This window comes from Vulpes lagopus, chromosome 5 (genome assembly GCF_018345385.1).
Source record: "Vulpes lagopus strain Blue_001 chromosome 5, ASM1834538v1, whole genome shotgun sequence".
NCBI classification, from domain to species: Eukaryota; Metazoa; Chordata; class Mammalia; order Carnivora; family Canidae; genus Vulpes; species Vulpes lagopus.
Genome location: NC_054828.1, coordinates 81,757,338 through 81,773,748, shown reverse-complemented (window position 1 = coordinate 81,773,748; position 16,411 = coordinate 81,757,338). Strand labels below are relative to the sequence as shown.

General features: G+C 35.0%; 1 protein-coding gene across 2 annotated transcripts in view; it reads right to left on the bottom strand.

Annotated features, from left to right (window-relative positions):
* Nucleotides 1–16,411, bottom strand: part of TRIM33 (tripartite motif containing 33) — a 121,087-nt gene that overhangs the window by 20,080 nt on the left and 84,596 nt on the right. For both annotated transcript variants that reach the window (XM_041755410.1, XM_041755411.1), the window contains exons 6-11: nucleotides 14,536–14,650; nucleotides 12,319–12,465; nucleotides 11,731–11,848; nucleotides 10,030–10,304; nucleotides 9,082–9,246; nucleotides 5,085–5,285 (exon numbers count right to left, since the gene is read on the bottom strand). In XM_041755410.1, the coding sequence (XP_041611344.1) occupies nucleotides 5,085–5,285; nucleotides 9,082–9,246; nucleotides 10,030–10,304; nucleotides 11,731–11,848; nucleotides 12,319–12,465; nucleotides 14,536–14,650 (1,021 nt within the window). The remainder of the gene's footprint in view (nucleotides 1–5,084; nucleotides 5,286–9,081; nucleotides 9,247–10,029; nucleotides 10,305–11,730; nucleotides 11,849–12,318; nucleotides 12,466–14,535; nucleotides 14,651–16,411) is intronic.

The following is a 16,411-nucleotide window of genomic DNA, read 5'->3' as shown; positions in this document are numbered from 1 at the left end:
CCACAGATGGAAATTGGGACAATGTCACACATGAACACAGAGGAGGGGATGATTCAAAACAGACAGGAAAGACCCAGATTACCTATAACCTCTACTCCCATTCCTTCTATACTCTCCTACCTACAATTTATATCTCTGGCCAGATAGGCCTAAGGCTAGAAGACAGGACTGATTAGGAAGAGGCAAACTGGGAGTACATAAAAGGGCCTCCATAATGTCACTACAGCCTCCAACAGGGAAATATTAGCTGAAGCACTCTCCCCCAGGTTTCACTAGACCTGGATGAAGAGTCAGCATTAATAAAGTTATAAGTCTAACTTGAAAAACATTAATTCATTTATTCATTACATCAGTGTTTTTTGAGCATCCTTGAGTAACTACATAGATTATATGTTATATAATTTCTATGAATTAAAAGGAAAAAGACAATCCACAGAAGAAATACAAATCATCACTGAAACTAAGAAAAGGCAACCAAGCACACAAATAAACCAAATGTAAATGAAATCAATAATATCTTTTTACCCAGCAGATTGGTAAAGATGGGGAGGAAAGACTGATTCATTTAGACAGTACTAGGAGCACAGTACAGAAATGGGTATCCCGTAACATTTAAATCTACATGAGTATCAGAAATAGTTTTCCCAAAATGTCATAATATCCAATACAGTATCCAGATAAATAGTTGCTAAGTATGTCAAAGATGAAAAATTCTTCTAAGAGATTTCATTTATTTATTTGAGACAGAAAGAGCACAAGCGGGGGGCGGGGGGGGGGAGGAATGGAGGATGGAGGAGGAGAGGGAGAAGCAGACTCCCTGATGAGCAGAGAGTCCAATCTGGGGTTTGGGAACTTGAGATGGTGACCTGAGCTGAAGGCAGATGCTTAACAACTGAGCCACCCAGTTGCCCTGAAAAATTCTTTATAAAGAATAAATCATTAGAATATTACATCAACTGGGGCACCTGGGTAGCTCAGTCAGTTAAGCATCCAACTTTTGATTTCAGCTCAAGTTCCTAATCTCAGAGTCCTGAGATTGAGCCCCATGTCTTAGTGTGGAGTTCTGCTTAACATTCTCTCTTTCCCTCTTCCTCTGCCCCACCCCCCTGCACTCACATGTGCTCTCTCTAAATAAAATCTTAAAAAAAAAAGGATCATAGCTATTAATTATAATCGAATCTGAACAGAATCTAATATTCATTTATGTATTCAAAAAGTATTCAGGTTCATCATGTATCAACTCAAGGTGTAAATTACAAACATGCATTATCACTATGCTGGAGATGGGCAACAGTTCAAAATAAATGTAATTTAGGTTGAGAGAATTCTATTTAAATCACCTTCTAATCCATACTTGATGGCTATCATAACTACTATTAAGATATATCAACAAAACTCCAAAACTGCCTTTGAATTTACTTCTGACTTACATCACACAGTTAATGCTATCCTGTTTACTTCCTGTGTAGCCTCTGTCAGGTTTATTCTTACTATACCATGAAAAGTAGAGGATAGGACAGAAAGCAAGTGATTCTTAAAGAGAGGATAGGTTTCTTTCCCTTTCTGTTCTTGGTTCATATGGTTAACTATTTCTTACTATAGATGTGCTTTCATGGTAACCACCTCTACTTTTAAAAGTAAAGGACAGTAACAAGTGTTGGCAAGAATGTGTAAAAACTGAAATCCTCAAACAATGTTGGTAGGAACATAAAATGCAGCCTCCACTGTGGAAAACAGTTTGGCAGTTCCTCAAAAGCTTACACATACAATATATGACATGGCAATTCCACTCCTGGAAATTTACCACAGAGAACCAATAACCTGTGTTTATGCAAACACTTGTATAATCTGTTCACAGCAGCATTATTCCTAGCAGCTAAAAACTAGAAACTCAAATGTCCATCAACGGATGAACCCATAAACAAACATGCTGTATCCATACAACAGAATACTCAGCCATAAAAAGGAATTAAGTACTGATGCAGGCTATAATATGGATGGACCTGAAAAACACTGCTAAGTGAAAGAAGCCAGACACAGAAGGCCATGTATTATAATCCCATTCATGCAAAATGTCTAGAAGAGGCAAAAACATAGAAACAGAAAGTAAATCAGTGGTTTCCAGGGGTGGGAAAGAAGGAAACATGACTGCTTAATGGATAGGGTTTCTTTCAGGGTAATAAAAATGTTCTGGAAATAACGGTAATGGTTCACAATCTTGTGCATATACTAAAAACCAGTGAACTGTTCATTTTTAAAAATTGGATTTTCTGGTATGTGAATTATATTTCAACTTTTAATAGGTGATAAAAAGGAAACTCTTAATATGATGCCAGCTTTTCAAAGATGTGTAGCATCTATACTTCTTCCATCTGATCTCTGTCAGCACCAAATGAAGATCAGAGTAGCATGAGCAAATTACACTAAGTAAAATATTAGTATACTTCCTTTTCCTTTTGAAAGTTTTTTAAGACCTGGAACCACGCCTTATTTATCTTTTTATTCTCAGTCCCCAAGGACTTTAGCATATACTAAGTATTTAGCAAGACCTGAATGATTCTTTTAACACTGTACATGTCTCTTAATACTGTACCTTTCCAGGCCTACAATCCTGAACTACCTCCCTACTATCTCTATGGACAGTGGGGAGAAAACCAGACTTGTAATCAGAAGCCTGAGCTTTGAATTCCAACTTTTCCATGTATTGGGTGACTAGTCACTAACCTTTCTTACTCTCATCCATAAAATAGGGATAGCGCTTATCATAAGATGGTTTTACATATTAAACTGCTATACAGCCTGTGAAAAGTAGTTTGTAAACTATAAGCTTATAACTCAGAAATTCTATTTTTTAGGGGCACCTGGATGGCTCAGTCAGGTAGGCATCTGACTCCTGACTGTGGCTTAGGTCATGATCTCAGGGTATTGAATGGAGCCCTGCTTTAGGATCCACGCTCAGCAGGGAGTTTGCATGAGATTCATTCCCTCTGCCCCTCTTCCTGTTCAAGCGTGCTATCTCTAATAAATAAATAAATCTTAAGAAATTTTATTTTTTATAGATATGTTCCCACGTTTCCCATTCTATATGGTCTAGTCCTCTCAGCAACAATACAACTTGAAGTTAAAGAAACATCCTTTAAAACTAACTCTAATAAAACCCATTAAATATATTAAAATATTAAAAGGCAATCAAGGGCCCCAGTGTCTTAGTAATTTCACTGCTCTTTGCTCCTATGGTGACCCTTGATTCTGAGTAACTTACACAATGCATGAGATGATGACTTGGTATAACTTCAAAGGTTAGAGACACCTGGGTGGCTCAGTGACTGAGCCTTTGGCTCAGGTCATGATCCTGGGGTCCTGGGATTGAGTCCTGTATCAGCCTCCCCACAGGGAGCCTGCTTCTGTCTTGGCCTCTCTCTGTGTCTCTCATAAATAAATAAATACTTTAAATGTTTTTTTTTAACTTCAAAGGTTATATTTAAATTTATAAATAAAATGCTTTTTGTCAAGTCATTGCCTTGGCTTGATGCAGACATGCAGTGTGCTATGCCCACTCTTGGTGCCTTACTATTTCCACAAACCCTCAGGATGGCCCACAAGCAGACCTACCAACCTAAACAAGTATTTTGATGAGCACGACAAGTACTGGCATGTCACATTACCCAGAGAATTTTCCAAACAAGTACCCAAAACCTATCTGATGTCTGAAGAGGAGTGGAGAAGACCTGGTGTCCACGAGTCTAGGCTGGGTTCATTACACAATTCATAAGCCAGAATCATGTATTCTTCTCTTAACCACTTCCAAATTATCAACAAAATAAAGTATATCTGGGAATCATTAATTAAACCTGTTTCAAATTTAATGTGTTTTATGTATGTAGTGTTCAGTGAATACCTGAAAAATGTACAAATCATCCATCCCTAACTGTGCATGAGCTGTATTCTTCACAGCAACAGAGCTCAGTTAAATGCAACTGTAAGTAAGCTGCAGTAAGGTGGATTTGCTAAGATATTTTTTTTTTAAGTAACCTCTACACCCAATGTGGGGCTTGAACTCACAACCCCAAGATCAAGAGTTGCATGCTCCACCGATGGAGCCAGCCAGGTGTTTAAGACAAAATTTTTTCTAGTCTGTTTTTCCTTTAATATAAATGATTGACTCTATTACTTTTGTATTTAAAAGTTTGTATGTCACATTTAAAAATTATTTATTTGAGAGAGAGAGAGAGCACACGCTCAAGTGGACACAGAGAGGAGAAGGGAAAGCAAGACTCCCAAGCAGCCTTCATGCTCAACAAGGAGCCTGATGCAGGGCCTGATCTCAGAACCATGAGATCATGACCTGAGCTGAAATCAAGAGTTGGATGCTTAACCAACCCAGGTACCACTCCCCACAAAAATTTTTAATAAAATGCTTTTAATTCAAATGAATTCATGAAATTTCAGAATGCACTGCAAGATTTTTTTTTTTTTCCAGGAAAATGCTACAGGTGAAAGGAAGAGAAACCTCAGAGGCCTTTTACCTTTTTTATCTTCTACTCTTCATCACTTCCTCTCTCAGTATACACCACCCCCACCAACTGCAACTGCCTGTTATCTAGACCTTCCAACCTCTTTCTCAGTCCAACCTGTTTGCACAAGGGGCACACCATCCCTTTTGGACCTAACATAAGATGTGACCACATTGTGGTCCTGGGTCTCCTCTCCTCTCTGGATCCAGACTCATAGCAGGAGTGCTTTATCTAATATATAATAAGGCTTGCCCGCTGGCAAGTGGCAGAAAGATTAGCATATTTGATTATCTTATTACTTTAAAATGTTGAGGTATGCTAGTTTTAGCACACATAACTTTTAAAAATCAAATATTATACTCTACTCTTTGGAAACTTCAAAACACGTTCCTAAAAGGAAAAGGAAAAGGAAAAGGAAAAGGAAAGAGAAAGAAAGAGAAAAGAAGACCCTTAACTCTCTAATTAACAGGAGGCTTTTAAAAAAAAAAAAAAAAAAAAACAGGGAGGCTTTTAAAAAAAAAAAAAAAAAAAAACAGGAGGCTTTAATCTCTCATCCACTTAAATACAAACCTGTATGGGTGGAATATCTGGCAGTGACGGAAGGTTTTCAGGATTGGTAACTGAGGGAATTAGCTCTATTGCTGTAACAGATGGACTGGTGGGGCCTCGATTTGCATTTGCCATCGTAGCTGTAGTAGGACTGGTTGGATTAATTGTGGTGTTGTGCACCGACACAACAGGAAAGGGTCCAGCATGCCCTGGGTTTGAGTGCTGTTAGGAAAAAAGATGTTATCATTACTTGATCTGCCAAGACATTTTAATATGAACTATACCTTCACAACAATTTTCAGTTTAGGAAGGATACACAACAAGTGTCTGATACTTGTGACTGAGAAACAAAGAAGTAAGCACTACCTTAACAAGAGCCAAGACACAGAAGAAATCTGTGTCCATGAATAGATAAATAGACAAAGAAGATGTGGTATGTATGACTGTGTGTGTCCATGGGTGTGTTTGTATACACAACAGAATATTTTTCAGCCATAAAAAATGAGGCAATTCTATCATTTGCCACAGTATGGATGGACCTTGAAGGAATTATGCTAAGTGAAGTAAGACAGAGAAATATAAAAATATGACCACAGTTCTAACACCGTATGTTATATACAGGAAAGCTGTTAAGAAAGTAAAACCTAAAGAAGATGTGGTATTTACACACACACACACACACACACACACACACACACACACACACAATGGAATATCAGCTATCAGAAAGAATGAAATCTTGCCATTTGTAATGATATACACAGAGCCAGAGTGTATTATCCTAAGCAAAATAAGTCAGTCAGAAAAAGACAGATACCATATGATTTCACTCATATGTGGAATTTAAGAAACAAAACAGAAGAACACATGGAAGGGGAGAAAAAAAAAAGAAAAAGAGAGGGAAACAAACCATGAGACTCTTAAAGGTACAAACTGAGGGTTAATAAAGTGGGGTAGGTGGGGGATGGGCTTCATGGGTCATGGGTATTACAGAGGGCACTGTTATGTATTAAAGCACTGGGTGCTGTATGTAAGTGATGATTACAGAACTCTACTTCTGAAACCAATATTGTGCTATATGCTAACTAATTAGAAATTAAATTAAAAAATTTGAAAGGTAAAAAAGGTAAATCCTAAGATTTATTACAAGGAGGGGAAAAAAAATTTTTTTAATTGTGTCTATATAACATGATGGATGTTAGCAGAATCTATTGAGACAATCATTTTGCAAAATATTTAAATCAAACCATTATGCTGTAAGCCTTAAATTTATACAGTGATATAAATCAATTGTTAATAAAACTGGAAAGGAGAGTAAAGCCTTCTCCAACTCATACAAAAATATTCAAATTTAGGCTTTTACATTTTCCTACTCATTTCTGTGTAGTATTTAGAAAAAGGTAGACTTGCCAATAATTTTCAACCTGTCAACCTGGTGATATGATGTTATTTCAGAACAAAGATGTGTATAAATAGATGATCTGGAAGCCCCTAAAGTTTTCAAACATCAGACTAGTAAAACCTCTGCTCTATCTATATTCCTCTTTGGCCCTTTTGTATTTTTAAAAACACAAATAACTGCGAAAAAAGATCATGTAGTTATGCACTATATAATTGATATGGTAGAAAAAAAACAAAAAATGTACAAACAGAAATACGACATCAATTCCTAACTGTAATACTCTGTGACTTCGGGCAAATCCATAATCTCAGTAATTTAGAAATGTGGATAATACCTCACTTGCTTCATTGTGAGGGACTGTTAGGAGAATCACCTTTAAGATAACATAGGCAAAAATCTTTGGGAAACAAATTACACACATATAAAAAAATTAGAAATATAAACATGCAAAATCCTAACATCCAATGATTTCTGCAGGAGCCCTAACATCTGATTCTGGAGCTTTTGCACTCTTCCAAGGTATACCTGCCCCTTGGTAATATATATATAGATTTTAAATTTTATTTAAACCCCTGTTAATATTTGAGGGCTTTCCACATACTAATGGGTACATGGGTATGTATCTTTAAGGAAATTAATGTCCAGATCTTCAACCTTCATTATATATTTTTTTTCTAAAGAAAATACGATTTCCGTAGGAATGTGCCAGAGTCTACACTATGGATTCTCCTCTTCTACTTCTTTCACAATTGCCTTTCAACCCCCAGCCCCAAAACAGTATACCTCTGACCCATTCCTTATCTTATCTAGCATCCTGCCCAGAGGCAGAAAATACTCTCAGAATGACAAGCAAAGGTATGAGTTTCAAGTTGATGAAAAAGTGCTCAGCTCAAAAACCTGGTAACAAATCCCTGAGTGGGTTCTGATATGAAGAAACTATCAAATCATAAAAAGATTTAAAAGTAGTATTGATTATCTCATTTTGAGTTTCAGTTTATAATCTACAAAAGTTCAAATAATGGAGGAAAATGAGAAAATTCTTTTAATTCCCGGATACATGTTTTTGTAAACAAGTTTCCTGAGCATCATGAGAAAACAAAAACCAGGAAAAAACAGTAATAAAAATTGATGTTGAACTCTCATTTACTCCAGTAGTAAGTAACAGACATACAAATAGATATAAATGAATACAAAGGGGGAAAAGGCTCCATATATCTCATAAAGAAATGTGTATCTAAAAGAATTTTACTTTTTTTTATGTTTCCTAATACTCTTAAACCATGTAAATATATTTCTGCTATTTAAACAATTGTATAGGAATTATTGTAATGAAAATTCAGTTCAAAAAAATCTTTTTAAGCTTAATAACAGTCTTATTGTCACTGGAAATTTAACAATTTTTAAATTGAGAGATATTTTTCCTGCAGAAAACTGCAACTAACTGATCTGTGAGTCTATCAAATGTAACTATATTAAATTTCTGTAGAGAAAGTAGAAGAGTAATTCAAATCCAAGGAGAAAAGAGAGAATTAAACTTTGATTTTCAAAAAAGAGCTTGCTATGGTATTTGGGATTCTAGTGGATTCGTGTATAAGAATGATGTAAGGGTTTTACTTTATAATGTTAATATTTACAATATGCCAGAAATTATGTCCTCAGCAACCACTTAAACTTATAATAGAACTTTTTTTTTTATTTATTTTTATAATAGAACTTTTAAATGTCAATTTTAAATGTAAAGGAATGCCTAGTTTTCAAAAGTCTTTCCAGAGGTACTTGGGTCTAAAAGTTGAAGGACCACTGCTCTGGGACTGCTTATCCAACTTTAGTGTGCTGATTGATCTGGGTTAGTAGAAGTTTACATATTTGAGAATTTTGCTCCTAGAAATCCTGATTCAGTGACTAAGGCTCAGAACCTATTTCTGACAAAGACCCCCCCCCCCCATAGTAATTCTGATGGTCATTAAAGCACACTTTGAGAAACATCACTGTAATGGTTATGAAATGAAATTTATTATTTTATAACTAGAAACCACATGTAAAAGTAGCCTGATTTTATAATGCTAACTCCTGTTTAATATAACCTACTGTTAGGCAAAAATTAGAAAACGTGTTTCTAAATACACTTATTTTTAAGAGTAGGCATATCTATATTCTTAAAAGAAAAATAAGCAGAGAGAAGCAAAAAATAAATAAATTACACAGAGCATAGCTCTATTGTTTTCAAAGCCCTTTTTTATAGATTAGCTCCAAACACTGCATTAAAAGAGGACAGGAATAATTTCAGGAAACAAAGGTTCTAAACTTGACTTTACCATTACCTCTTGTGATCATGAATAAATAACAAGCTCCTCTGTTTTTTACTTCTGTAAAATGAACTGGCTGTATTAGAGCAGAGGTTTTTAATGCATAGTATATAATGAGTGGAATGCCATTAAAGAAGCTCTTAAAATTGAATTCATGTGTATATGTATTTTTCTGGGACAAGAAGATACACAGCATTAATCAAATTCTCAAAGGTATTAATGGCCATACATCCCCCCACCTGATTAAGAAAAATGATGTCTTTTAGTTTTTAAAATTGTATGATTCTTACAAATGTAACTCTAGGCATACTTGTCTTTGGAGGTGTGGCTGCATCATGGAATACTGAGGGCCGCTGTGCCTGGGTATCCCTGGTATTCGGGCAGCATTCTGAGCCAATCTCATCTGATGGGCTTGGAAAGCTCCACAGTTCATGTTGCCTCTTTGCATCGTTTGCACACTGATCAATCTTGGAGGCTAAAAAAGGTAGAAATTGCATTTACGTAATAATATTTATCAACTTATCTTTCAATTATAAAATATTATGGTAATAATTAGGACAGAAGGGCATAAAGTAAAAAGTGTAAGTTACATTCTCCCCCAGTTCTAGCCTCAATCTCTTCCTCTTGGGGGGTGTGTGTGTGTAAGACTTATTAACATTAATTTATCCAAACCTGGATTAATGGTTTTGATTTGGATGGGGAAGGGGAGATCAGGAAAGATACAGGGATGGAAATGATTTGAACAAATGCCTGAAGAACTTATCAGGTCGAGGTGCCTGCGTGGCTCAGTCAGTTAAGCGTCCGACTCCCAATTTCTAAGAGGCTAAGGTTGTGATCTCAGGGTCATGGGATCAAGCCCTGTGTGGGGAGCTCTGTGCTCAGCACCGAATCTACTCCAGATTCCCTCTCACCCTCCCCGCTATCACTGACTTAAATAAGAACTTACCAGATCTTAGGCAAAAACTATCTAGTTCTCTGGCCCAAAACCACATGTGGAAAACAAAAAATATGATAAAAATTTGTGCTCCTCTATAGTAAGTACAGAGTCAAGTTTGTTTCCCATGTAAGTATTTAATGCCCTTCCTCACATCTCCCCCAAATCCCTGCCAAACCCAGAGGAAACATTTAAACTCTAACGTTTGAGCTTTGTCCTTGCTAGTAACTTTGAAATGTGTAAATTCATCCATACAGGACAGAAGTGTAATCTTGAGGCCTTCATAAACTTTATCAATAATGTCATGCATGATATAATACTCACCTGTTGCTGTAACATCTGCGGGGCTGCTTGTCTAGGGTGCTGCTGTGTTGTTGTTGTTGTTGTTGATACAGGTGCAGGTGGTTGCTGCATCCTCATCTGCTGCAGCTGTTGATGTTTCTGTGCATACACTTGTTGTTGCATGTGCTGGAGTCGAAGCTGTGCTAAGTTAATCTGTCCAGGGGTTTTACTAATGTGGTTTGTCCCTGGAGGAACTTGCCCAACTACAACATTAGGAGTATAACCAGGAGCTGGCTTACTCTCTATTACTAGATTACCTGAAGGATTTAAAAAATGAGAATAATTTGCATATAAACGATTAAATTATCTACTTTGTGGATTAGTCACTATCTTTTCCTCTTTCCTTTGACAATTATCAGCACTCAAAGCATTTGACAGTTCAGCAGAGATATAAGCTAGGTTTAAAGATAATGAAGATCAGAAACAGTCCAAAGCCAAATAATTGACTTTTGATTATTCAGAATAATATATCGCCTGCCCTTATTCTTTATTTACACAAATGCATAAAAAATTAAAGATCTGAAAGAGATATTATCAGAAGAGGCCCATCTAGTCAGTCAAAATCCATTCTCCTGGATAGATTCAAGGAAACCTAAGATTACTAATGCTGATGCCATTGCCTTTGAATTGCCAAAATCTGCAGGGGAGAGCATGACACTGCTCCAGAACTGTCTTCTGTGGAAACGTGGAATGTTTTAACCACTTATGTCCCTAGAAATGACAATTTTCCTTGCCTCTCACAGAGCTCTTGTTTTCTAGGAATAGAAAACAAGTTTTAGGAAGGTCTGATGTAAGGCAGAATTGGCAAACATTTCCTTTGATGGGTCAGGTAATTTAGGCTTTGCAGGCTACTTAAGATCTGTCACATATTCTTTTTTTTTTTTTTTTTCATTTGTTTTTACAACTCTTTAAAATGTAAAAAAACAAAAACAAAAACAAAAACAAAAAACTTAGCTGCCATGCCATACAAAAAGTTTGCTAATGCCTGATCTAAGGCTATAGTCAAATTTTAAAATACACAAAAATTACTTTTTTACAGAAATCCATCCACCTCTGCTTTTACAACTTCCAATGGTGAGGACTTGACTATTTTGAAAGTGACTGTACTCAATGTGTAGACAGTTCTAATCATTGGGAAGTTTTTGGTCTTTGTTTTAAATTGAGCTGTTTGACTCCCTGTAACTTTCACCTGTGGTCCACAGGTCCACACTGAGGAGCAACAAGAGTAAAGTCCATCCCTCTTTCGTGTGGAAAAGAGCTATTCTTAGCTTTCAAACATTCTTCAGTATTTGACTTTCAGACACATCAGCATCCTGTAGGTCCTCCTCCAGTGGATAATTAGTATAACTAATATACAAATTACTAAGCATCTAATAAACTCTTTCAAGAGAATAAAGGCCCATTTGCTAACTTTTCGACATGAAACAGTCATTATCAATTTTAAAAGATGGGGGGGGGGGTAGTTAGCAATGATAAACATTTTTTAAATCTAAAATTAGGAGACTTTCAACATTCTTAAAGATGTTATGAACACAGCTCAAGTGAGTTTCCGATGAGGAACATATTTTCCAAGAAGTTTACATGTAAGAGTGAATTTAAGTTTTAAGTATCTAAGTTTTGCTTTAGATACTTTCTCCTAATTCAGTGTTCCCAGTTATATTCATGAAACTAATTATTTCTCACCTAAATTGACTACATTCTTTGCCCAGAAGGTGGGATCACAATGGAAACGAATTGCTCCATTAGCAGCAGGCACAGGATCACACCGTGCTTTCAAAATATGGCGCAATTGAAAAGTAATCTTAAAGGAAAAAATTCACATTAGTCTTAAAAATTTAAGTATCACTTGAGAAATCACACATGATAAAGACATTAAAAGCTCATCAAGCCCCACAATGTCAATCTCAGATGAGACAGTACACGTTTAAAAGACTATCTATATTAGCAATCAAATGCACATGCTTGAACTTCTGACATTTCTGGTGATAAACTGCATTATGATACCAGGTATTTTCAGGAAAATAAATACTGTCTCGTTCCATTCATATGAGATTCTAGAAAATAAAAGAAATCAGACTAATGGTTGCCTAGGGTCAGGAGTAAAGGGAACAAGGAAGCTTTTGTGGGTGATGGAAATTTTCTGTATCTTAACATAGTGGTGATTACATATGCAAAACTACAAAATCTATACTTTAAAAAAGTGCAGTTAACTGAATGTAAGTATGTTAACATCAAGTCAATTTAAAACCATAAATATACTATGTGTCTCACCAGTCGCTTGCTGTACAGTAGTGCTGTGCTGCTGCCACTCGCAATTGCCCAGTTTGTAAAGTTCATAACATGTTTCACCTGTCGGGAAAGGCCTGTAATGTCATTCTGTTGCTGTAGTAACTTCATCTGTCTTTCTTTTGTAACATTCTGAAACAGAACAAGAGTTCAGTGAAGAATTCTATATGAAAATTTCAACTCACGATTCTTATTATAAATGAACAAATTCCTACATTATTTTTTAAAATTAGGATAAGTTGACAAGCACTTCATTATTTAATGAGCTTCTGATCAAAAGAAAAGTCACTAACAAAAGCGGAACTAAAACTTCGTTCTCTAAGCTAACAAGGGATATTCCATATACAGAAATTGTTAGTTGATGTCTCTCTTTTCCTTCAGAAGATAAAATGTCTTTGTTAAAAATAGTATCTATTAGGCTGATCCAACATACAGAATCTATGACACAATGAGCTGACATTTAGAAATTTGATATATTCAACTCCATTCGTTTCAGACCAAAGAAAATTTTGTGTTACCACTGCCACCTACTGGTGTAGCATGAGGCTAAAGTAAAATCTATTCCTTTAAATACTTAAGACAAAATGAGAAAGGTAAATTCCAACACTCTAAGAGTAGAGTTAGGGAAAGTTTTGAAATGACAAAAGTTCATAAAGAACAAGAAAGTAAGTAAGAGCTGAAGGACCAATGGGTGGGGGGAGAAATGCTGCAAAGGAAAAATAAACTATCTGGGAACTTAAATTCCCAGAAGCGATAGGTGATGTTCTATACACACTTCGACATTAGGTACGCCAAACAACGTAACTATAGTTGGTACTTAACCATTTTCTTAATGCCTCAACTTGATTTACTGGACAATTTTTTTTCCTAAGAAAACAAGTTGCTCATTTTGTAATGTAAAACAAGGGATAAAAGTATTCAACTGATAGAAGCTGATTCACAACTTTCCTAGAAATCATCCCTTTTACAAAGCTTAGGAAAATAAATCTCTATTTTACGAAGTTTAAGAATGTATTATACTAGAAAACATCTATTGTTTAAATTCAGCATATTAGGAGTATGTGGAAGATTTACCATTTGGTATTTTTGTATATTTAGTATTAAGAGGCATCTTTTCACTCAAAAGTTCTTGACATGGTTTAAGAACATTATTTTACACCTATAGTTAAAATATATTTGCAGTAAGGTAAAAGGTTACCAAAAATAGTTGCTGCTCCGGTGCTCTCCATTTACACAGTCCTTTTAAAAACAAAAATCTACTAAGAGTTATACACATGGTTGGATGTACAACAGAAAAGGGATCTCTAACTTTATGTGTGAGAGTACTTTCATCTCACAATTGAGTCTTAATAAAAAGATATTTTTCAAAAAAACAAAATTCAGAAATAACACTGCCAACAGAGTTTCTTTCATTTGTGTGTAACTATGTGTCTAGTATTTACACAATGTTCTATAAAGGAATGGAGCAGAAAAAAATAACTACTGTGGAAAATCTGAGGTTAATAGTAATGGAAGTTAAAAAAATCAAATACACAGTTTAAATTGCTACCATTTAGTGGTGCAGAAAATACAGCCCCATATTATCTGAGCCTATTAAAGAGCACCAAATTTGGAAAACCAATGAACTGTGGTCAGTAGTTTCAAACTTAATTTGGATTTCACAAATTAACTGGATTCTTATCTAAAAATTTATATCTACATATTAATCTCAAATTATGCAACACAAAAACAATACAACAAAATTATCAGTGATTTTAAAGTTTATAAATTTTGAAACGTGCAGCATTTTAAACAAAACTATGGAATATTTTTTAAATGAAACACACAAATGACTCAAGCAGACTCCCAATATACATTCACGTGTAAAAGTTAAATTGAGGCCCTATCTTAGGGGCTGGGGAGGATGTAGCAGGTTGGCTTTGTCTTGGTTTTGTATCACACTTTAGTAATAATTCTTTCATTTCTAAAAGGACAACACTATCTCCTCATTTATACAGCTAAAATCAGTTATTATTAAATTGGGCTGCAAATTAACTCAATAAAGCTCTATTTTCTAATAGGAAATGAAAATTTTTAAATGTTTTTAATTTTCTTTATTTCCATGCCCCCACCCAACCAATCTAAAAGAGCTTTCAATAAACATTAAAACAGCTAAAGCGCAAGAGAAGCAGTCTTTGTTTTTATTTTGGCTTTGAACCATACCTCTAGCTGCTGTAAGAGAGATTTTCCTTTCTTATTAATTTCATTGATAAGGGTGAAAATGGCCACTTTAATTTCCTGTTCTACTCGTTTGTTAGTCTCATTTACTTCTTTTATCCTGAATAAGAGAAATGCATCATTAGGTTATCAACTTATCCTATGTCTCTGAATCAACTGTTACAGAAATTCATCCAACTGGGCACTTAAGTGAATAATTAAAATAAAACCTTTGTCAAAATGTACAACTTATGTTTTGGTAGATCTGAGCACTCAATTTGGTCGAAACAAGTTATTTATACAAAGAACAGATTAAATATTTAGTAATTTTAAATTAAGTTCATAAAGGCCTGTTTAGTAGTCTAGATGGCAATCTCCTTTAGTTCCTATGACATGAATGTGATATATAAACATCTGACTCCATAATTGCTGTCTAATGTCAAATCTGGCACATCGGATCTGCTTAATGCTTTTCAAGAATAATGTGCAAAAGAATAATGTTGCAAACAGTAATTATCTGTTGAAATAATAGGAATTAAACTTAGAATTTATTTTCACTTATAACTTAACCACCTCAAATGTGGGTTCTGATACATGCCCCCCCTTTCATAGGTTCTTCCCAAAACATCTTCAATTCATTTTGTTAAGAGTTGTTAGGTGTTTTAGAAGAAGTATAGGCTCCCATTTTGGTGATGAAAGTTTTGTTTGCAGATATGAAATAGCTGATACCTATGGGGGGGGAAGGGGAGCAGCCCAACAATATAAATACATATAATATTAAACAACAATATAAATACATATAATATTAAACAACCAAAGAAATTAGCCTTCAACTTTTATACATTTTACTTCTTTACAAACTATTACTCACACTTTCAATCTCTAAAATGTCTTTTATTTGCCCAATTCAAATTTGAGTAACTTTAGGACAGTCTGAGTAATAATAATGTAATTTTCCTTCGTCTATACATCAGTGCTTGTTTGGGCACTTACTTGAAGATTTGATTCAATTCTATCCTTACTACAGTAAGTGGAAGATGTATTTTTAAAAATAAGAGTGCTAATTACTATTGATAATGTAGGATTCTAACTTAAAATGATTCAGCCCAAGACTGAAACAGTAAGCATGCGAAAAGAGAAGTTAGCCACAGTCAGATTCTCATTAAATTCAAGCATGTACTATTCAATTGTGAAGAACAACAAATCAATGTACATTAAATAATGGAGATAGGAGGTCACTACACATTGTGTCTACACACTGTGTCTAAAGGGAAGTATTATTGGAGATTTCAATACTTAAAAAAAAACCTTCCTGGATATGAAATCATTAATCTCCCCAACCCTCTGCATTAACACATGAACTTCTTGTTCTACTTCTATACAGATTCAGAAACATACATATAAAATATCTGTATAAAAATATGGGACTGCCATATAAATGAACTCATTATCTTGAAAAGAACATTCTTGAAAAGAACATTCATCTGTGATTTATGAAAAGATAGCTACCCTCCCCAATATTACCCAACATAGCAGTAACTTTGAAACATCCTGGCATTTTCATGACAATTAACTATCCATGATTAGCATATATAAAGTATATAGAGTTGACTCTTGGGCAAAGTGGGGGGTTAGGTACTCTTAACTCCATGCAGTCAAAAATCCATGCATACCCTTTGACTCCCCAAAAGCTTAGCTAATAGCCTACTGCTGATTAGAAGCCTTACTGGTAACATAAACAGACAATGAATATGTTTTATATATGTATTATATATTCTTACAATCAAGTTAGAGAAAAGAAAATGTATTTATTGACAACAAATCTGCATATAAGTGGACCCTCTCAATTCAAATCCATGTTGTTCAAGGGTCAACTGCATTG